This window comes from Nycticebus coucang, chromosome 20 (genome assembly GCF_027406575.1).
Source record: "Nycticebus coucang isolate mNycCou1 chromosome 20, mNycCou1.pri, whole genome shotgun sequence".
In the NCBI taxonomy this organism is placed as follows: domain Eukaryota; kingdom Metazoa; phylum Chordata; class Mammalia; order Primates; family Lorisidae; genus Nycticebus; species Nycticebus coucang.
This window is the reverse complement of record NC_069799.1, coordinates 23,423,444-23,445,900: the sequence shown is the minus strand read 5'-3', so window position 1 is coordinate 23,445,900 and position 22,457 is coordinate 23,423,444. Positions and strand designations below refer to the sequence as shown.

The following is a 22,457-nucleotide window of genomic DNA, read 5'->3' as shown; positions in this document are numbered from 1 at the left end:
CAGTGCTGGTGTAGTCTGGGACAAGTAACACCAACAATAGGGGGAATTGTTGAAGAAGCCATTTCATAGACTCACTCAAAAAGTGCAAAATTTTATTCAAATTCAAGTTTGATTACTCACTTCTCAAAAGCCAAACTCAGCATACCAGAGTTGGTAGAGCTGGTAGAAATAAAAGCAGTTTATTCAAGAGCAACATGAGGGCTTGGTGCCTGTCGGTCAGTGGTTAGTGCTCTGGCCACATGGTCTGGGGTTGGTGGGTTCGAAGTGTCCCAGGCCTGCTAAACAAAACAAAATAAAATACTAGGGGATTATGGTGGGAACCTGTTTTTCTAGCTACTAGGGTGGCTGAGGGAAGAGAATTGCTTGAACCCAAGAGTTTGAGGTTTCTGTGAGCTCTGATGCCACCGGACTCTATGGAGGGTGACATAATGAGACTGTCTCAAAAAAAAAAAAAAAAAAAAGAGCAACATGAGGAGATGGCAGAATATATGTTGCCTTTGTGCTTATTTTGAATGGAAATAAGTGGATCCCCATTTTACTCGGTGTGGGTGATATTTGGTCATCGTACATTAGCAAAGCAGGGGAGTATGTACCATTAAGTTTCAGTCCAGAAGCCCCCTCAGTGCTGTTTAAAATAAGGTGACACACATGCAGTTTACAGAAGATGTCATGAATGGCCTAAAGTAACTCAAGGTTCTCAAAATCAGAATTATTAGAAAAGCCTTGCTTTCTAGGATGCTAAGGAGAGTTTTTAAAGATAGCATTACAGATTAGAATTTAGGGCAGATATCTGTACCTTCAGCGTTTTTTTTTTTTTTTTCTTTTTTTTGAGACAGAGTCTCAACCTCTCACCCTGGGTAGTGTGCCTTGGTGTCACAGCTCACAGCAAACTCTAACTCTTGGGCTTAAGCGATTCTCTTGACTCACTCTCCCAAGTAGCTGAAACTGCAGGTGCCTGCACAATCCCTGGCTATTTTTTGGTTGTACTTGTCATTGTTTAGCAGGCCTGGGCTAGATTTGAACCCAACAGTCCTGTGTATGTGGCTGGCGCCCTTGCCGTTTAGCTATAGGCACTAAGCCTGTACTTTCAACTTTAAAAAACATTTTTTTAACTGTTTTTTATCAGAATATGATTAAATACTTTGGGGAGAGTATCAACTCATATGCACCTTCAGAGATTCTCTTTTTATACCTTGTTTGGAAAATAAAGGCTCTAATGGTTGTTTACTGGGTCACAATTCAACTGGGATAAATCTAGTCTCACGTGTGATAAAATATTATCATGGGACAGAAATATTGGCATCCCTGTTGAGCTTTTTGGAAATTCAAAAATGAAGCTTCACCCAATATCTACTGAGTAAAAAACTGCATTTAAGGCTTGCACCCATAGCACAGTGGTTACTCTCCAGCCACATGTACTAAGTCTGCCTTGTTCCAGCCTGGCCCAGGCCAGCTAAACAACAGTGACAACCGCAAGAAGAAAATAGCTGGGCATTGTGGTGGGTGCCTAGAGTCCCAGCTACTTGGGAAGTTGAGGCAAGAGAATCACTGAAGCCCAAGAGGTGTGAGCTGTGACACCATTGCATTCTACCAAGGGTGATATAGGGAGACTATGTCTCAAAAAAAAAAACAAAAACACAAAAAACTTCATTTGAGAAGATCTCCAGTTCATGCCTGCACACGTTAAAATCTTAGGATTTCTATTTACCTCACCATGATATTTTCACGTAATAAATAATGCACAGGTCATAGTGTATGATGTAAGAAGGTGCAAGAATTTACACGCCTGTATTGGTGGCCTGATTTTTGCATTGTAAAGACAAAAAGCACATTATCTACACTGTTGTTGTAGATGTTATCCCATCCTCTTTCCTCAGTTTTAGAGAGCACATGAGGGACTATCTCTGTGCTGTACTTACTACATAATACCAGTCAGTCATGTAAGTCAAAAGAAGTTTTCACCCACTCATTTATGTAAAAATGAAATTAAATCTTCCCGTGGTGTCATGATAAATATTTATTTATTTATATTTTTCAGGAACTGTTGACATTCAGAGATGTGTCTATAGAATTTTCTATGGAGGAGTGGGACTGCCTGGATTCTGCTCAGCAGAATTTGTATCGTGATGTCATGTTAGAGACCTACAGACACCTGGTCTTCCTTGGTGAGGATAACTTACATGCACATTTCTTAACTGTACACTAAGCATTTCATATTGTTTCTCTGAAGGTGGGTTCTGTGGAGATTCTTCTTTGACTGCATTAGTTTCAGATTGTTGTTTCTAAGGAAAACATAAGTTCTTGGTATAGAAAAGAAAATATTTCAGATGTTATCTTGGCATTATATCCTTCCCTACATTGATGGTAATTTCAAAAATGTAGAGGCTTAGAAGTGTTGCCCATACCTTTAAGACTAGTTTCTAGTACCAATTTTTATTTCCATAGCGCTGGATAGTGGAGCATTTTTAATGCTTTTAAAATATTCTAAAGTTTCTGTGAGAAACCTCTATTTTTAGATTTTTCTTTTAGGATCTCTAAAATGTTGTGTTCTGTACTCTATGAAGGTACTAGATTGTTAACTGGTGAAGACTGACAAATATCATGTTATCTTTTTTTTTCTAATGAAACAGGGCTTGCTGTCTCTAAGCCAGAGCTCATCACCTGTCTGGAACAAAGGAAAGAACCCTGGAAGGTGAAGACTCAGCAGACATTAGTCAAGCACCCAGGTAGGTTGGAGTGAATGAAGCAGAGAACACTGGTCAGAGGTCCAAAGTTGAAGGAGGAGACCAAACAATGCAATGTGATTAGGGAAGCTTAGCTTTATTGGAAATGATTTCTGGAAGTATGGGTTTCTTTCTCTTGTTACATAAAGGCACCTCTGTTCTTGTTTTCATTTCTTATGTTCATTTTCTCATTAAGACAAAGGCTCACTGTGTTGCCATCAGACCAGTGTGCCGTGGAATCAGCATAGATAAGAGCAATTTTAACCATCTTGGTTCAAGTGATTTTTCAGTCTCAGCCTCTCAAGTAGCTGGGAGTACAGGTTTCTACACAAGGCCTGGCTAATATTTTTACTGTTTTTTTAGTAGGATCAGAGTCTTGCTCTTGCTCAGTCTTGTCTCAAACTCACAAACTCAAACAATCCTCTCACCTTGGCCTTGTTTGTACCCTCATATTAATCTGAAATCTTAAAAAAGAGAAAAAAAAAACCAAAAAACTAGGGTCTAAAATTAAAAATAACCACATGGCTGTTTCTTCCTTTGCTTTTGCCATGATTTATTTCTTATATTTGGAATCAATCATGTTATAAATACTTGTTTATATAATACAAGATATGTAATATACCTAAATGAGGTTTGTGAGTATATGTAATAGATAGTGAGGATTCTTTGTAAAGGGGCCTATTCTATAACTACTACATTTTTTTCTTGGCTGTTTAGGCCACAAGTGTATATTGTCTGATATAATTACAGCTACTTCACCTACTTAGAGTTACTATTTGCTTGGCATACAGATTTTTTGTCTTTTTAACTTTTAGCTTATTTGTATCCATAAAGCTAAAAGGAGTTTTCTTTAGACCTAATATTGTAGAAACTTATTTATTGTAAGTCTATTCAGCCATATCATCTTTTTAGATTATTGAGTTAATTACATTAAAAGTTACTATTACTTTATTTGTTCTAGATATTTTCTCCTCATTTCTTCTCTTGCTACCTTCATTTCTGTTTTATTGATTTTTGTAATTATTCTGATTGCTTTCTTTGTTTACTTCACATGAATTCTATAGATATTTTCTTTCTGAACACCTTGAAGAACGGAAATTATAAAAAGTTCTTGAAGATATAACAATATTATTAATATTATTCAGACTCATATCAAGCTAACTTTAATTGAACGCAAAAATTATAACTCTTTATATTCCTTATTTTGTTGTTCTATGGAGTTTTTGTTTTGTTTTTTTTTGTCAGAGTCTCACTCTGTGGCCATGAGTAGAGTGCTGTGGTATTGTCATAGCCCACGGCAACCTCAAACTCTCAGATTAGAGATTGTCTTGCTTCAATCTCTTCAATAGCTGTGAGTACAGGCCCCTGCCACAATGCCTGGCTAGTTTTTTTGTTTTGTTTTGTTTTTTGAGACAGTCTCACTTTTCTCACCCTTATTAGAGTGCTATGGTGTTGCCCTGGTATTGTAGTGCACAGCAACCTGCAACTCTTGGGCTGAAGCGATTCTCTTGCCTCAACTCTCTAGTAGCTGGAACTGCAGGTGCTTGCCACAGTGCCCAACTATTTTAGAGATGAGGTCTCTCTCTGGCTCAGGCTGGTGTGGAACCTGTGAGCTCAGGAAATCACAGGCCTTGACATCCCAACTGCTAGGATTACAGGCATGAGCCACCTTGCCCATCCTTTCTTTCAACTTACTGATGTCACCAATTTCATCTTGTTACATTGAACACTTCTACCATTAACAGATGTATCATGTTAAGATTATTTTTTATCTTTGAATTTTAAAGCATGATTTAAAAATCTTTCTGGGCTCAATGCCTGTAGCTCAGCAGCTAGGGCATTAGCCACATACACGTCGAGCTGGCAGGTTTGAATCCGGCCCCAACCTGCCAAACAACAATGACAACTACAACCAAAAGATAGCCTGGTGTTATGCTGGTAAGAAAATCACTTAAGGCCAAGAGTTTGAGGTTTCTGTGAGCTGTGATGCCATGGCACTCTACCCAGAGTGACAGCTTAAGACTCTGTCTTAACAAAAACAAACAAAAAATAGGGCAGCACCTGTGGTTCAGTGGGTAGGGTGCTGGCCCCATATACCGAGGGTCGTTAGTTCAAACCTGGCCCCAGCCAAACCACAACAAAAAAATAGCCGGGCATTGTGGTGAGCGCCTGTAGTCCCAGCTACTTTGCAGGCTGAGGCAAAGAGAATTGCCTAAACCCAGGAGTTTGAGGTTGCTGTAAGCTGTGTGATGCCATGGCACTCTACCAAGGGTGAGTGAGACTTAGTCTCTACAAAAAACAAACAAACAAACAAACAAATATTTAAATAAATAAAATAAAAGTGCTTTCTACCCTGTCATTATAATAACACAAAAGTTTACTTAAATGTACTTAGTTTTTGTTTTTTTTTTTTCAGATTTACTTATTGTTACCTAATTTATCATTGTTCTCAAGCGTAAGTTCAAAGAAAGGGGCTTCCTTTGAGATTTCTTCCTTGGCAGTTTTCAGCATTCATTTATCTTGATAAATGTTTATTTTTTTCTTTATCTTGAAGGAATGTTTTGCTGGATATAGTATATGTGTTTTAAAATTTTTGTCCTTTCAGCACTTAGACTATATCATCTAACTCTTTTTTGATGGGGAATGTGTGTGTCAAAAAAACCACTAGTAATCTTATAAGAACATTCTTAGAGATGACACATCTGTTTCCTTTCCTGGCTTTCAGGATACTCTTGTGTGGCTTTCAAATCTTTGATCTTCATGTGTCTTTTTATGGGTTTCTTTGTGTTTCTCCTAGCTGAAGTGTGGTGAGCTTGACATTCTGTATTTTTTTTTTGAAAATTTCTCAGTCTTTTCCACTATTTTCTTCAAGTTAGGAATATTTTTTTTAAAGCTTTTCTTTTTGTTGATATCTCACTTTTTATGATTTTACTTAGTTTTTTGTATCATTCCCATTTCATCCATTTACCATCATTAAGATAAAACTCTTAGATAATTTAGACACCTCTATTTTGTATGGTGTATTCTACATTGCTTATTTTGTTTCTTCAGGTTATGTCACTCTATTATTTTTTACATGTTCTAATCTTTCATTGATTTTTGAGGATCATAAAAGACAATTTTGTTTTCTTTTTTTCTTTTGAGACAGAGTCTTACTCTGTTACCCTCGGTAGAGTGCTGTGGCATCACAGCTCACAGCGACCTCAAACTCTTGGGTTTAAGGGATTCTCTCACCTCCGCCTCCAAGGTAGCTGGGACTACAGGTGCCCACAACAGTTCCCTGCTATTTTTTTTTAATTTATTGTTTGGGATTAATTGAGGGTGAGAGAAACTAGGTTACACTGATTGCATTTGTTAAGTAAAGACCCTCTCACAATTGTGTCTTGCCCCCAAAAGGTGTGGCACACAACAAGACCACACCGCCTCGCTCCTTGCCTCTCTCTGCTCTTCCTTTCTCCACCCCTCCCTCCTTCTTTCTCTCTCTGCTCTCCCCTTCCCCTACCCCTACCGTGTCATTAATTGTCATTAATTCTCCTCTTATCAAAATTGAGTACATAGGATTCATGTTTCTCCATTCTTGTAATGCTTTACTAAGAATAATGTGCTCCATTTCCATCTGGGTTAATACAAAGGATGTAAAGTCTCCATCTTTTTTAATGGCTGAATAATATTCTATAGTGTACATATACCACAGCTTGTTAATCCATTCTTGGGTTAGTGAGCATTTAGGGTGTTTCCATATTTTGTGCCTGGCTATTTTTTGTTCTAGTTGTCATTGGTGTTTAGCTGGCCCAGTCTGTGTTCAAACGCACCACCCTCCCTGTGTGTGGCTGACACTGTAACCACTGTGCTATGGGCACCAAGCCACATAAGGCACCTTTCACAAAATCCATGATGTGACTTTACCTTACAGGACTCTGACACAAATTATACTAAAGACTTGAGGCAGTTCAGTATACATTCTGAAAGTGTGTTGCCTGTGGAATTGTGTGGCTATTTTCCAGCTGAAGCATTTTCCCCACATTTCCTAAGAGCTTGTAATCAGTTGCTAGACCTGAATCTGTCTGTTGTACTGGAGTTACTCTGGTGCTGTAACAATATTTGACCTTCGGTTTCAGCTCCCCCAGTCAGTTTTATAAAAACTACACCATTCTTGGGCAATGCCTATGGCTCAAAGAAGTAGGACACCGGCCCCATATGCCAGAGGTGGTGGCATCAAACCCAGCCCTAGCCATAATCTAAAACAACACCAACAAAAGAACAAACAAATAACAGCAACAACTACAAAAAAACCCCAAAACTGCACCATTCCCTTCATCACTCTCCCTCTTGGGAGACATAATCTATCTTTAGAAAAGCCCTGAAAAGCCAGTAGAGTTAATGAAGGTCTCTATTTGGGGGAGAGAGGGAGTTTACTTTCATATGGACAATGCTGTTTTCAGATGGATGTATACCAGTGGTGTATAAGAAGAACAAACTTTTCTTCCCATATTTTGCACCTTTTATCATGATCATTTTTTTCTTATTTGATTTTATATAGTTAAATGTTTTTGAGACAGAGTGTCTTTTACCACAGATAGAGTCCTGTGGTATTACAGTTAACAGCAACCCCAACCTCCTGGGCTCAATAGATACTTTTGCCTCAGCTTCGTGAGTTGCTGGGCCTGCAGGTGTCTGCCACTTGCCTCACTAATTTTTTCTATTTTTGATATAAACAGGGTTTCACTTTGGCTCAGACTGCTCTCAAATACCTATGTTGAAGCAATCCACACTCTCATTCTCCCAGAGTGCTAGGTTTACAAACATAAACCACTGCACCCGGCCTCTATATGCCTCTTCACATTGTGCTCACATGATGGGCTAAAAGTTCTCACTTTGTTTTTATAATTGCTAAAATGCAGTATATATTTCTTACTTATATGTATCTCAAAAATTATTATGGCATTTGTACTGTTCTATGCCATCTTATTACTGTGCAGGGCATAATTTTACAGACAAAATTTGTAATGTATATTTATTCAATTGTGATAAAACTCAATGGCATAATTTTGTATTTTTAATTTTCTTTCAGTTATATTTAATCATTCTACCCAGACCAATTTGCAAGTGCTCGGCATGAATATGTTATTACCAGAGATAATCCTGAGAAGATACGAAAAAGATACCCCTGAAAATTTAAACTCAATAAAAGACTGGGATAGGCTGTGTGAGTATAATCAGCAGAAAGTATGTTACAATGGACTAAATGAAAGTTTAACAGCTACGCATGGTAAAATCTACCAATGTAGTAAGTGTTTTAAAGTTGTCAGAAAATTATCAAATGTAAATAGACATAAGATGATATGTACTGGGGAAATAACATTTGAGTGTAAAAAATATGGGAAAGCCTTAAATCTATGCTCAAACTTTGGTAAACATAAGATAACCCATTTTGTGGAAAAGCAGTGTAAATGTAAAAAATGTTGCAAAGTTTTTCCATCTTGCTCAAGACTGTCTAAGCACAGGGGACTTCATACTGCAGAGAAAATCTCCCATTGTGGCAAGTGTCTTAGCCATAGCTCAAAATATTCTAACTATAAGACAATTTATAATGTAGAGAAACCCTACACATGTAAAGAATGTGGCAAAGCCTTCAACAATTACTCAAACCTTTCTGTACATGAAAGAATTCATTCTGGGGAGAAACCCAACAAATGTGAAGAATGTGGACAACCCTTTCACCAATACTCAAACCTTTCTTTACATAAAAGAATTTATTCTGCAGAGAAATCCTTCAAATGTAATGAATGTGGCAAATCCTTTAACCAGTCCTCACATTTTTCTGCACAGCAAACATTTAATTCTGTGGAGAAACCCTACAAATGTCAAAAATGTGGCAAAGACTTTAACAAGTACTCAACCTTTTCCGTACATCAAAGATTTCATACCAGAGAGAAACCCTACAAATCTGAAGAATGTGACAAAACCTTTAAACAGTACTCACACCATACTGTACATCAAAGAATTCATTCTGGAGAGAAACCCTACCAATGTGAAGAATGTGACAAAGCCTTTAACTGGTACTCAACCCTTTCTGTACATAAAAAAATTAATTCTGGAGAGAAACCTTACAAATGTGAAGAATGTGGGAAAGCCTTTAACAATTCCTCAACCTTTTCTGTACATAAAAGAATTCATTCTGGAGAGAAACCCTACAAATGTGAAGAATGTGGAAAAGCCTTTAACCAGTACTCACATCTTTCTGTACATAAAAGAATTCATTCTGAAGAGAAACACTACAAATGTGAAGAATGTGGCAAAGCCTTTAAGGATTCCTCAACCCTTTCTGCACATAAAAGAATTCATTCTGGAGAGAAACCCTACAAATGTGAAGAATGTGGAAAAGCCTTTAACTGGTACTCAAACCTTTCTGTACATAAAAGAATTCATTCTGGAGAGAAACCCTACAAATGTGAAGAATGTGGAAAAGCCTTTAACCGGTACTCACGCCTTTCTGTACATAAAAGAATTCATTCTGGAGAGAAACCCTACAAATGTGAAGAATGTGGGAAAGCCTTTCATGATTCCTCAACCTTTTCTGTACATAAAAGAATTCATTCTGGAGAGAAACCTTACAAATGTGAAGAATGTGGAAAAGCCTTTAACCGGTACTCAAACCTTTCTGTTCATAAAAGAATTCATTCTGGAGAGAAACCCTACAAATGTGAAGAATGTGGCAAAGCCTTTTACTGGTACTCAACCCTTTCTGTACATAAAAAAAATCATTCTGGAGAGAAACCCTACAATTGTGAAGAATGTGGAAAAGCCTTTAAACAATACTCACATCTTTCTGTACATAAAAGAATTCATTCTGGAGAGAAACCCTACAAATGCGAAGAATGTGGCAAAGCCTTTAACCGGTATTCATACCTTTCTGTGCATAAAAGAATTCATTCTGGAGAGAAACCCTACAAATGTGAAGAATGTGGACAAGCCTTTAACTGGTACTCAACATTTTCTGTACATAAAAGAATTCATTCTGGAGAGAAACCCTACAAATGTGAAGAATGTGGAAAAGCCTTTAAGGAGTCCTCATCCCTTTCTGTACATAAAAGAATTCATTCTGGAGAGAAACCCTACAAATGTGAAGAATGTGGGAAAGCCTTTAACAATTCCTCAACATTTTCTGTACATAAAAGAATTCATTCTGGAGAGAAACCCTACAAATGTGAAGAATGTGGGAAAGCCTTTAACAATTCCTCAACATTTTCTGTACATAAAAGAATTCATTCTGGAGAGAAACCCTACAAATGTGAAGAATGTGGAAAAGCCTTTAACCGGTGCTCACATCTTTCTTTACATAAAAGAATTCATTCAGGAGAGAAACTCTACAAATGTGAAGAATGCGGGAAAGCCTTTAACCGGTACTCAACCCTTTCTGTACATAAAAGAATTCATTCTGGAGAGAAACCCTACAAATGTGAAGAATGTGGAAAAGCCTTTAACCGGTACTCAAACCTTTCTGTACATAAAAGAATTCATTCTGGAGAGAAACCCTACAAATGTGAAGAATGCGGGAAAGCCTTTAACCGGTACTCAACACTTTCTGTACATAAAAGAATTCATTCTGGGGAGAAACCTTACAAATGTGAAGAATATGGAAAAGCCTTTTACGATTCCTCAACCATTTCTGTACATAAAAAAATTCATTCTGGAGAGAAACCCTACAAATGTGAAGAATGTGGCAAAGCCTTTAATGGGTGCTCAACCCTTTCTGTACATAAAAGAATTCATTCTGAAGAGAAGCCCTACAAATGTGAAGAATGTGGCAAAGCCTTTAACTGGTACTCAACCCTTTCTGTACATAAAAGAATTCATTCTGGAGAGAAACCCTACAAATGTGAAGAATGTGGAAAAGCCTTTAACCGGTACTCAAACCTTTCTGTACATAAAAGAATTCATTCTGAAGAGAAACCCTACAAATGTGAAGAATGTGGCAAAGCCTTTAATAATTCCTCAACACTTTCTGTACATAAAAGAATTCATTCTGGAGAGAAACCTTACAAATGTGAAGAATGTGGAAAAGCCTTTAACTGGTACTCAAGCCTTTCTGTACATAAAAGAATTCATTCTGGAGAGAAACCCTACAAATGTGAAGAATGTGGAAAAGCCTTTAACCAGTACTCAACCCTTTCTGTACATAAAAGAATTCATTCTGGGGAGAAACCTTACAAATGTGAAGAATGTGGAAAAGCCTTTAACGATTTCTCAAACATTACTGTACATAAAAAAATTCATTCTGGAGAGAAACCCTACAAATGTGAAGAATGTGGCAAAGCCTTTAATAATTCCTCAACACTTTCTGTACATAAAAGAATTCATTCTGGAGAGAAACCCTACAAATGTGAAGAATGTGGAAAAGCCTTTAACTGGTACTCAAACCTTTCTGTACATAAAAGAATTCATTCTGGAGAGAAACCCTACAAATGTGAAGAATGTGGAAAAGCCTTTAACCAGTACTCAACCCTTTCTGTACATAAAAGAATTCATTCTGGGGAGAAACCTTACAAATGTTAAGAATATGGAAAAGCCTTTAACGATTCCTCAACCATTTCTGTACATAAAAAAATTCATTCTGGAGAGAAACCCTACAAATGTGAAGAATGTGGCAAAGCCTTTAATGGGTGCTCAACCCTTTCTGTACATAAAAGAATTCATTCTGGAAAGAAGCCCTACAAATGTGAAGAATGTGGCAAAGCCTTTAACTGGTACTCAACCCTTTCTGTACATAAAAGAGTTCATTCTGGAGAGAAACCCTACAAATGTGAAGAATGTGGCAAAGCCTTTAATAATTCCTCAACACTTTCTGTACATAAAAGAATTCATTCTGAAGAGAAACCCTACAAATGTGAAGAATGTGGCAAAGCCTTTAATAATTCCTCAACACTTTCTGTACATAAAAGAATTCATTCTGGAGAGAAACCCTACAAATGTGAAGAATGTGGCAAAGCCTTTAACCGGTACTCAACCCTTTATGTACATGAAAGAATTCATTCTGGAGAGAGACCGTATGAATGTGAAGAATGTGGCAAAGCCTTTAACCAGTACTCACACCTTTCCTTACATAAAAAAATTCATTCTGGAGAGAGACGTTACAAATATAAATAGTGTGGCAAACCCTTTAACTCAGGAATAAACCAGCCTGTATATTAAAAAAAAAGGAGTTAGCATGGAAACTCTATAAATATGAAGAATATGGCAGTGACTTACTTGGTGTTCATAACTTACTAAGCTTATAAGAATTTACACTGGAAAGGAATCCTACAACAGTGAATGGTGTGGCAATACACTTAACCATAGTTCAAACTTTACTACACGTAAGAAAATTTATATTGGAGACAAATCTTACAAATGAGAATAAATGACTAAGGTTTTAACTGATTCTTGGCCCTTAGTAAAAATAAGAGAAATTATGTTGGAAAAAAATCACAATATGAAGGTGTGTGGAAGCTTTATGCCAGTAATTATAGTTTTCTGTACATAGTAGAATTCATGTTGAACAGAAAGGCTATGAATGTGAAGAATGTGACAAGTGTTTAACTTGTGCTCAAACCATTCTCTATATGAAATTTATGACAGAAAACCCCTACAACTGTGAAGACAGTGTCGAATATTATAACCAGTATTCACACATTTCAGTACATACCAGAATTCATAGAGATATTCTACATATGTGAGGAATATGACAATGTCTTTAAATACTTCTCATACTTTTCTAATTATAATTCATACAGAAGAAATATTCTACAAATGTCAATGATGTCTTAAAGTTGTGTTTATCCTGTTCAGTAGGGCTAAGGAGACAGGGGCAGATGATTCTAGGGCATCCCTTGTCCATAATAAGAAGGAACAAAGTTTCCAGAGGGGGCTGCCAAGAAAGAAATGCATTTCAGGAAGCCTTTAAAAAACTAAACTGATGTTTGCTTTACAAAACTGACTCTCAGAAGTAAGAGGTCCCAGTGTGGAGCTATGGCCAAGGCCACAAAAAGGGGTTTTACAGCATCCATACAAGTAAGGTGACAGTAACCTCTGGGGACCCACTTTCATAAACACAGTAAAATTTTCACCACTTTTATCACAGTTTACAAATACTATGAGAATTTCTGGAAATTGGTTTACAAGGATAAAAATGGAAGGACTCTCCACTGAGGAACTTTTCCCCCTTTCCAGTAAAAATAGTAAATATATTACCCTCTTCCCTCCACCACTTAACATAAATTTGGAAAATTATTATAAAGGGGAAAAATCTCACTAACCCAAGGTATTCTCCACTTGATAAGGTAGATGTCTTCCTTCTCTGGAGTGTACTGTGCTTCAATAAACTTTGACCTTTGCTCACTTGTACCTACTTGTTCTGCTCATTTGTTCCACTGTCTTGGTAACAGTAACTATGCTTTGTCACCTGGAACCAAAAACCAGGGAACGCACACTTGATATCTGTTCCCTATATGTGACATTTTAGTGACAAAATCTTGGAGGATAGTGTACATTTTCAGCAAGGTAAGGTAATGGAACTGTAGACATTCTGAGTTCACGCTGCCTGATGCACAGTACTTACTACACTTAACAGCTCTCATTCTCTTTGCTTTCCAGGTAATGTAGCTCCTTAACTACCGCTGCTCCATTTTTTTCTTTTTTTGTTTTTGTTTTTTTTCATCTCCACAATGCATATCACCCCCCTGTTGGGCCTAATATTCAAAAGCATACAAAGGGACCTCTTGTTCCACAAGCAGAACATAAAGCAGATTTTTACGGTCTTCAGAAGGAGAATTGGGATGAAGAGACAGCAAGAGAAAGCCAGGCAAACATCAGTCCCAAAGAGCAGTAGGAAGCTTTTGAAATGTTTGCTGCCACTAGGGAAGAAGGTTGTCAGGAACAGAGTTACTCTAGGTTCAGGCAAGAAACCACCAGGCCAGAGCCCTTTCCGCACCATGACTATGGGTTCCTGGAGTCAGGAATGGCTCAGGAAGCAGCAATTGCTGGGATTATCCCCTCACTGCTAGAGAGATGCCCTGGAAGTGACATTTTACTCTCATGGAGATGGGGGATCAAACTTGTCTTGTAGACTCTGAAATCCCTGAACCAGCTCTGACTCTCTGGAACTCTTTTAGTTTGGTGGACACGCTCCAGCTTCAGAACAAGGTCCACTTTCCGATGCTGGGAAGGCAGGTTGTTGGGTAGTTGTCTCTGTCACAGTAAACAAACTAATGTTCATAGCATTAGAGCCACCCCTCTGCTCTTCCCAAATATTCAGGGCCTCTGTTTCCCTCTCTTATATCTTTCTTAAAAATGGAAGGTAAAATACAATCCTACAGCCCCTCTGCTCCCTGGTTGATGATGCCTTGTTTCCTTTTTTTAATGTTTTCCAGCTGGTCTACCCCATTGTTTGATGAAGTCTGAACTTTAAGCTAGAGACCTAAATCCTGTAAAACCACCCTCCCAGGCCTTTAAATAGAAAAGACTTAACTGGGATCACAAATCCATTCAAAATAGGAAAAAAACTTAAAGCAAAAAGGAACCAGTATGTGGGAGAGAGATGTGAAGAAACTCATGAATATGAAGAAACATGGGTGGGAAGTAGCACTAAAAGAAAATAGAATGATTTCCTAATAACAGAATTGAAACCTAATAACAATATTTCTCCTAAAATAAGTGATGATTTAAGAAGAAAATATTCTTTTTTTTTTTTTTTGAGACAGAATCTCAAGTCACAGCTTAGTGCTGTGATGACACTGCTCACGGCAACCTCAAATTCTTGGGCTTACGAGATTCTCTTGCCTCAGCCTCACAATTAGCTAGGACTAAGGTGCTCACCACAACACCCAAATTTTTTTTGGTTATAATTGTTTGGTGGGCCCGGGTTAGATTCGAACCTACCAGCTCCAGTGTATGTGGCTGGTGCCTTAGCTGCTTGACCTACAGGTGCTGACCCAAGAAGAAAATATTCTGACAAACATAGAGCTTCAGCATGTCGAAAATGGTCTATGTAAGGGATAACATATGTAAAGGTAAATTTATGAAAAATTTTGTATGTGAACAGGGTGGCCTAACTGAAAAGGGAATTGCCAAGTAAGTGTTAGTTTTGTTTTGAGAATTTGTTTAAAACCTCATCAGATTGCTGTGTTTTTGCTGAAAGTGACAAACATCAATTATTCAGCGCCAATCTGCCACAATAGTGTTAAATCTGCTGCTCTGTATTTTCTTCTGCCTGCCTGAAGCTGTATTTCCTTAGTTATGGGTTTTGAGATCACTACTCAAGGTTATGAGTTACTCCTTTGAAAATGAAGCAAAGAAAATCAGGAGCCAACTTTATCCTTTAAAACACTAGCCTCTTTTTCTTACTGCCTGACATTTTCACTGCTTTCTCTGTGTCGTTAATTCACTCCACACTCCTGGATTTTTGTTGCTAAGATAAGATGACAGACTATGTATGTATAACTGCTGCCACCCTTGAACAATATATTTTTTCTTTCACAAGAAATGGCCAAACTGGACGATTTCCGGTTGTGGTACAAACTGGGGACTACCTGCTCTTCTTGCTGTCCTTTTTGAGTTGTGACTTTCTCAATCAAGTAAAGTGTTTCAAATGGATTTTTCCCCTGCTGCATCAATGGTGTCTCTTTTATAAACCTGTGGTCTTGATCTGCTCTTGGCTTAAAGCTCTAGTTAGCATCCCCTTTAAGTGGAGGCAAAGGTCTGTGTTAAACCTCCTCATGGACTCCCTGAAAAGGAGTACACCCCAGATTCCTCTCAGGCTGAATCAATGGGCAGCTCTTTCACTGTGGTCAGTAGTAAAACTCAGGGAAAACAGGGAGGTCGTGTGACCAAGAGGACTTGGTAAGGCAATGGCTAAAAAGAGGTACCCAGGCAGAGGTAAATCTGAAAGTTGGGAATTGAGGGTAGAAAGTGGGTGCATGCTTGTTAAGAGATGCCACCTGCCAGTGGAATCTGACCTTGAGACTCTGAGTAAATGCAGATCTCAGCCCACCTGGCAACCTGAGATGGTCACAACTTTGTCCACAGGTAATACTTGGTCCATGACAATGATGTCTTTACGTGCAACCAACTATTTGGTACAATGTCTCTAGGGATGCCCAGCGCAAAGGGTAGTCTACCCTCTCCTTACCTATGGAAAGCTGTGGGCCAAGGCTTTCTAATAAATACTGGGGCTACGTATTCATTGCTGAATACCCTGCTTCCCCGAAAATAAGACAGTGTTTTATAATAATTTTTGCTCCCAAAGATGTGCTAGCTCTTATTTTCAGGGAATGTCTTATTTTTCCATGAAGAAGAATACGGTACACAATTTTTGTTCGCCATGCACGTCCCATCTGCTCTGATCCTCCTGTTCTTCTACCCGCATCTGTGGAAGTCTCCTCCTCCCTACCGCCCCTCGCTCACCCCTCACTCTGACCTCCGCTTTGCCTCCTCACAGCAGTGACGTCAGGACTCGGCCTAACATCTCTGGTTGCTAGACGCCAATTGGGGCGGCCCTAATTTACCCGTTTATGGTAAATTAATTTTCATTCTGAGACAGAGCCTAGAGGGGCCTTATTTTTGGGAGGATGCCTTATATTTCACCCAAAAGAAAACCTGTGAGTAGGTCTTATTTTCAGAGGATGTTTTATTATCGGGGAAACGCGGTACTTCACTCTCCTCTTTGACTAAACAATCTGGTTCTGTAGCCAGAGTGACAGGACAGCTGGAACACAAATTCTTTCTTAAACCTCTTACATGCTAGATTGGAGAAAAATAGTTGACTCATCAGTTCCTTTCAATGCCTGATTTACTTATCTATTGTTGGGGAGAGAATTATTGTCTAAATTAAATACTCCTGATTACTAACTCTAGAAAACAATAGCCTTCTCATGAAGGTACTCCATGAACACACCTGGTAGGTGTGACTCTAGTGTCTAGAAAATGAGGACAAATGGCCAGAAGAAATCACAATCCGGGTAAATTTTTCTCTCTGGGAAGAGCTTCACCATGGGAAACCTCAGGACCACAGCAGTAGATATTCACTTAATACCAAAAATGTTCTCACCCTCTGAAACAGGAAGCATTAGTAGACATAGCCCCTTTGATTGACAAATTTATGAGATACGGCTTTCACAAGTTGGTGCTGTAAAATAACATGCTACAAATACAGATGAAAGGCAATCTGTTACCCAAATAGCAAATGGTAACAACACTTTTCAATCTTTTTTTTTGCTTAAAGTTAATGTCTTTAATTTATAATGTGCCTTATATACATTGTTTTGAAATTATTTTGTAAATTATTATATTATAACTAAGCTAGTCATACAGTACCTCAAAGACAGACACAACATCTTAATTACTATATATTTCTAAACTGAGCTGTCCAAAAAACCTTTCATTTGCACAGCCTATGGGGCCAAAAATTATGTTTTGTTCCCAAAGCTTTCTTGGAAAATAAAAAAAGAAGAAATGCATAATTCTAAAACATCAATTAACACGTTCAGAAAATACCATTTAATTTTCTACTCATACAGTCAAAAACAGAAACTTTCTTAAACGGTTGCCAGAATAGACAATTTTTACTAAAGATTTACTGTTCAGTGCTGAAACTACTGTCTGTATAAGATTTGTAGGGCAAGCAGAGATTATTATATTTACATGAGCAAATTTCTAATATCTAATTCTGATTTCTAATATCTGATTAGGGTAAATGGGTAGTCGTTAGAAAAAACTGAAGGTGATACTAATTAAAATATGTTTATAATAACTGTATAATATGTATGTTTTAGATATAATGAATACACCTAAGCATACACATATAAATGACTTTTCTAAATGAAAGTAGTAAACTAAATCTAAAATTTAAGTATAGGGTTATAGGTTAATTCATAATTTAATTATATAGTTATTGGTTAACTGATGACTCCATGGTGAACCTCACAGTCAAAGCATTCTTTTTTTTTTTTTTTTGGCCAGGGCTGGGTTTGAACCTGCCACTTCTGGCATATGGGACTGGCGCCCTACTCCTTGAGCCACAGGCGCCACCCAAGTCAAAGCATTAAAGCATTCTATAGTGGACAAACTCTTATTTGACAATGTGAGTGTTGCTTTCTTGGCATTGTTGTTGTTATTATTGCTTGATATTTTGATGCAGCAATCGTCTGATTTCTTTTCTGAATGTATTTATCCTCGTTCATTCTTTGCGAGGTTTTTGTTTCCGGTCTTTGTTTTGAACATCGTTATTGTTGTTGAATTGTAAGCCTTTTTCGTTTTGTGAAGGCAAAGGGTGGAACCTAAGAAACAGAAGTATATGTAAAAGGAAAAAAAAAAGTAAGTCACAGAAGACTAACTCATTCATTCAGCAAATATTTACTAGAGTTTTACCCTGAACAAGATTATTGCTGAGTATTTTGTGATCACAGTAAAAAATCAGTTTTGAACCCTATACTCTAAAATTGTATGATCTGATATAAAACATATGTTCAAAGTAAGCTTTTTAAAGTGATGTCATCTTTACTGGGCCAATATTTACATTAAAGCAATGATGGAAAATACAAAAAAGAAAATAAAATTTAATTATATATCTGTGTTAATTTGAAGACTCCTCAGTATTTTTTATTTTTATTAGTTCTCTAATTAACCTTCATGACAATATTCCAATTATGAAGACCTTGGGTTATTTCCTGAGGCTACAATCTTCTATTTGTAAAATTTTTCAAATCCATTTTCTAAGTATTAAAGTACTGAATCAAGGATTAAGTTTCAAGATATTTGTTTTCTTTGGTTCACAAAGATAAGTACAGACTATACACTTCATGACTTCGGTGCACAGAAAGAGTAAAGATGCAATAAAATATTTCTAGTAATAAACACTTTAATTTCGTGTGGTATATCACACAGGTTTAATTACAGGAATTATAATTTATGATATAACTTATGACTAAAAGACTCTGGCATATTCACCTGCTTCTCACTGCCATTCTTGTGTTATTTACAATCTGTTTAATGATGGTTCCATGCTACAGACGATTGGCCAGAACATCATGTTGCCTTATATCACTGCTTGTCTACCCACAGCCATCAGTGAGTCATGTGGCCACAGCTTCCTGGTCCAGGACCAAAAGATGAGAAAATAAGCACTGTCACTGCAAAGGTATGACTCAAAACTTTGCATCAGGAATATCCTTATCTTTGAAAAAACGAGGCTCTTCTGGACCAAGAGAAAATAAAGCTTCTCTGAATTCAAGTCTGAAAGGAAGTGTCCGAAGAAGGGAACGGAGATGACAGGATTCACCCTGATTTCTGATTCTGCTTAAATTGGTGAATTCTCTAGGAACAGGCAGCTCCAAACTGTAGTGTTTAATTTTTTCCCTTATCCATACTGATTATTTGGCACACTGGAATAATCCTCTCCAAATAAATCCCCAAACATTGTACAACTAAATACTACCTGATTAGAGCACAGCCCCAGTCCCAGGCAGAACATGCAGTGGATGAACCGGCCCCAACTGGGTGCCGCCATGTTGGCGAGGATGTGTCTTCGAAATGTGATTTTCTTAATTTTTTTTCTAATTATAAAGAAATTTATTTGAGATCTGAGAATTACATTGGTGAACTTGCCACTGTGCACTTACAGTGGCAACACTGTACAAACCACTCAGCAAGTTTCCATAATCTTGGTATATCAGTGTTTCACAGTTGTATTCCATTGACTTGTGTTGGTATATTGCTGTGTTTTGTTTATTTTTATTATTCTGTGTTTTTGTGTGTTCTTGGGAGAATGTCAGAGTTTGACTCAGAGCAATAACCAAACTTTTGAAAATTTCTTAGTCTTTTTTTTTTTATTTGTGAGATAATGTCTTGGGGTACTCTAGTGATTCTCTTGCATCAGCCTCCCAAGTAGTTGGGACTACTGGCCCCCACATCAATGCCTGGCTGTTTTACAAGACAGGGTCTTGCTGTTGCTCAGGCTGATCTCGAACCCGGGAACTCAGGCATTCCACGTGCCTCACCCTCCCAGAATCCTGGGATTATAGGCATGAGCCACATAACTTTTTTTTTTTTTTGAGACACGGGCTTAAGCTTTCGCCCTGGGTACAGTGCCTGCTATCACAGCTCATAGCAACCTCAAACTCTTGGGCTCAATCGATTCTGTTACCTCAGCTTCCCAAGTAGCTGGGACTACAGGCGCCAGCCATAATGCTTTGCTATTTTCTGTTCTTGTTGTTGCAGTTGTCGTTTTAGCAGGCCTGAGCAGGGTTCGAGCTTGCCAGCCTTGGTGTATGTGACCAGAGCCCCTACCCACTTAGCTGGTGGCACCACCTGAGCAGGAAATATTTTTTTAAAAAGATATTTTACTGACATTCTCAATGTCAAGAGTAATACAACAGCAGCCATTATAGACATTCAGAGAAAACTAAAGACTTACAAAATAGCGGGAGGGGGGAAGAGGAGGGGGTTGTTGGGATTATACCTGCGGTGCATCTTACAAGGGTATATGTGAAAGTTAGTAAATGTGGAATGTAAATGTCTTAGGACAGTAACTAAGAAAATGCCAGGAAGGCTATGTTAACCAGTGTGATGAAAATGTGTCAAACGGTCTATGAAACTAGTGTATAGTGCCCCATGATCACATTAATGTACACAGCTATGATTAAAAAAAAAAAGAAAGACTTACAAAATTGCATTGAAGGGTAGATTAGGCACTGGCTTCAGTACATAGCTTTCTAAGTGGAGTACTTTGAATGTGATCATAGTGATATTCAGGAATGAGGTATGTAGCAGAGTCCTGGTACAATAAAAATGTCATTATATCGATGTACATGAGGAGAAAATCTTTACTTTCCTTGAATGATTCATAGAAGAAACTATTAACAGTGTTTATTTTTCTGGAGACTTCCTATGAGTTTATAAATACACACTTTTTAAAGAATAAATTATGTCATTCTCCATTGTTCTTTTATTTACTGTTTTCCTGGCTATGGTTAGCTGACATGTATTTATATCAGTCTGAGGCCTATTTCATAAATTCTCAGGACTAGGGTCTATTGTAGGTCAACAATTCTTACTGTTAAAATTCAGGTCCCAACATAACTGAAATGCTAAAAACTAAAAATTGTAGTGCACATGTAGGCACTTGTCTTTGAAGACACGTTCTGGTTTTAAACTGATTTCTACTTTATCATCATTAAATTGTTTTCATTTACTGGAATACTAAAATGTTATCTTACAACCACAATGAGAACTGGGTTTGGGAACCTCAAGGTTGGGATGAAAAATTTTAGAGAAAACTAATCTGCGATTTACACATGCAGTTAAAATGAATTTTATTGGATAAAATGAAAAATTATCTAAAATTAAAAAGACTCAAACCATTAATGTTTTCTGATGCTCTATAATATGGAAATTTAATACATTTATATGATAAAATATTGCATGTTCCCAGTGTAAAATGCCAAAGAAATACAGAAAAAGTGGCCAGGCAGATAGCTCTTACTTGTAATCCCAGTTCTTTGGGAGGCTATGGCGTGAGGATTTCTTGAGCTCAGGAGTTCCAGACCACCCAGAGGAAGAGTGAGACCCTGTCTGTATTAAAAATAGAAAAACTAGGCTTGGTACCTGTGATTCAAGCGGATAAGGCACCAGCCACATACACCTAAGCTGGTGGGTTTGAACCCAGCCTGGGCCCACCAAACAACAATGATGGCTGCAACCAAAAAATAGCCAGGCATTGTGGCAGGTGCCTGTAATCCCAGCTACTTGGAAGGCAGAGGCAGGAGAATCATTTGAGCACAGGAATTTGAGGTTGCTCTGAGTTATGATGTAATGTCACTCTACCCAGGGTGATAGCTTGAGGCTCTGTCTAAAAAAAAAAAAAAAAAAAAAATAGACAAACTATCCTCAGCACCCATACCACAGTGTTTATGACATCAGCTATATGCACCGAGGCTGGTGGGTTTCAGCACCAACCAGGCCAGCTAAACAACATTTGCAACTGCAACAAGAAAATATCTAGGTATTATGGTGGGTGCCTGGAGTCCCAGGTACTTGGGAGGCTGGGGAAGGAGAATCGCTGAAACTGAAGAAAGTTGGAGGTGGCAGAGCACTATGATGGCACAGCACTGTACGTGGGGTGACATAGTGAGATTCTGTCTCAAAAAAATAGAAACACTATCCAAGGGTTGTGGTGCACACCTGTAGTCTCAGCTCCTCAGGAAGCTGAGGAAAGTAGACTGCTCTTCGTCAACTATTTGAGGTTGAGCTATGAAGCCATGGCACTCTAGCCAGGGTGACAGAGTGAGAGTCTATCTAAAAACAAAAATGCAACAAATGTCACACAAAGGTCAATACCTATATTAGATTTAACATCATATAATAAAATAAGATCCATCAAAATAAACAAGTTGAAAATTAGAAATAATATCAATAATATCAAATAATAACCAGGTAGAGGATTATTTTTTCTTTTTGTTAGTGACCAATATTAAAATTATAGAGAAGGATCGAGGCCTATAACTCAGCAGCTAGGGCAGCAGCCACCTACACCAGAGCTGATGGTTTTGAACTCAGCCCAGGCCTGCCAAAGAACAATGACAACTACAACCCCAAAGTAGCTGAGCATTGTGGCAGGCACCTGTTGTCCCAGCTACATGGGAGCTACATGAGGCAAGTGAATCACTTAAGTGTTTGAGGTTGCTGTGAGCTGTTACACCATAG

The 22,457-nt window shown here is 37.9% G+C and overlaps 1 protein-coding gene across 1 annotated transcript in view; it reads left to right on the top strand.

Moving 5' to 3' along the window:
• The window catches only part of LOC128573047 (zinc finger protein 208-like), a 37,692-nt gene extending 26,309 nt beyond the window's left edge, over positions 1–11,383 (top strand). The window contains exons 3-5 of the mRNA XM_053573270.1: positions 2,039–2,165; positions 2,631–2,726; positions 7,795–11,383. Coding sequence (XP_053429245.1) covers positions 2,039–2,165; positions 2,631–2,726; positions 7,795–11,279 — 3,708 coding nt within the window. The 3' untranslated portion in view covers positions 11,280–11,383. The remainder of the gene's footprint in view (positions 1–2,038; positions 2,166–2,630; positions 2,727–7,794) is intronic.
• Positions 11,384–22,457: the final 11,074 nt, after the last annotated feature.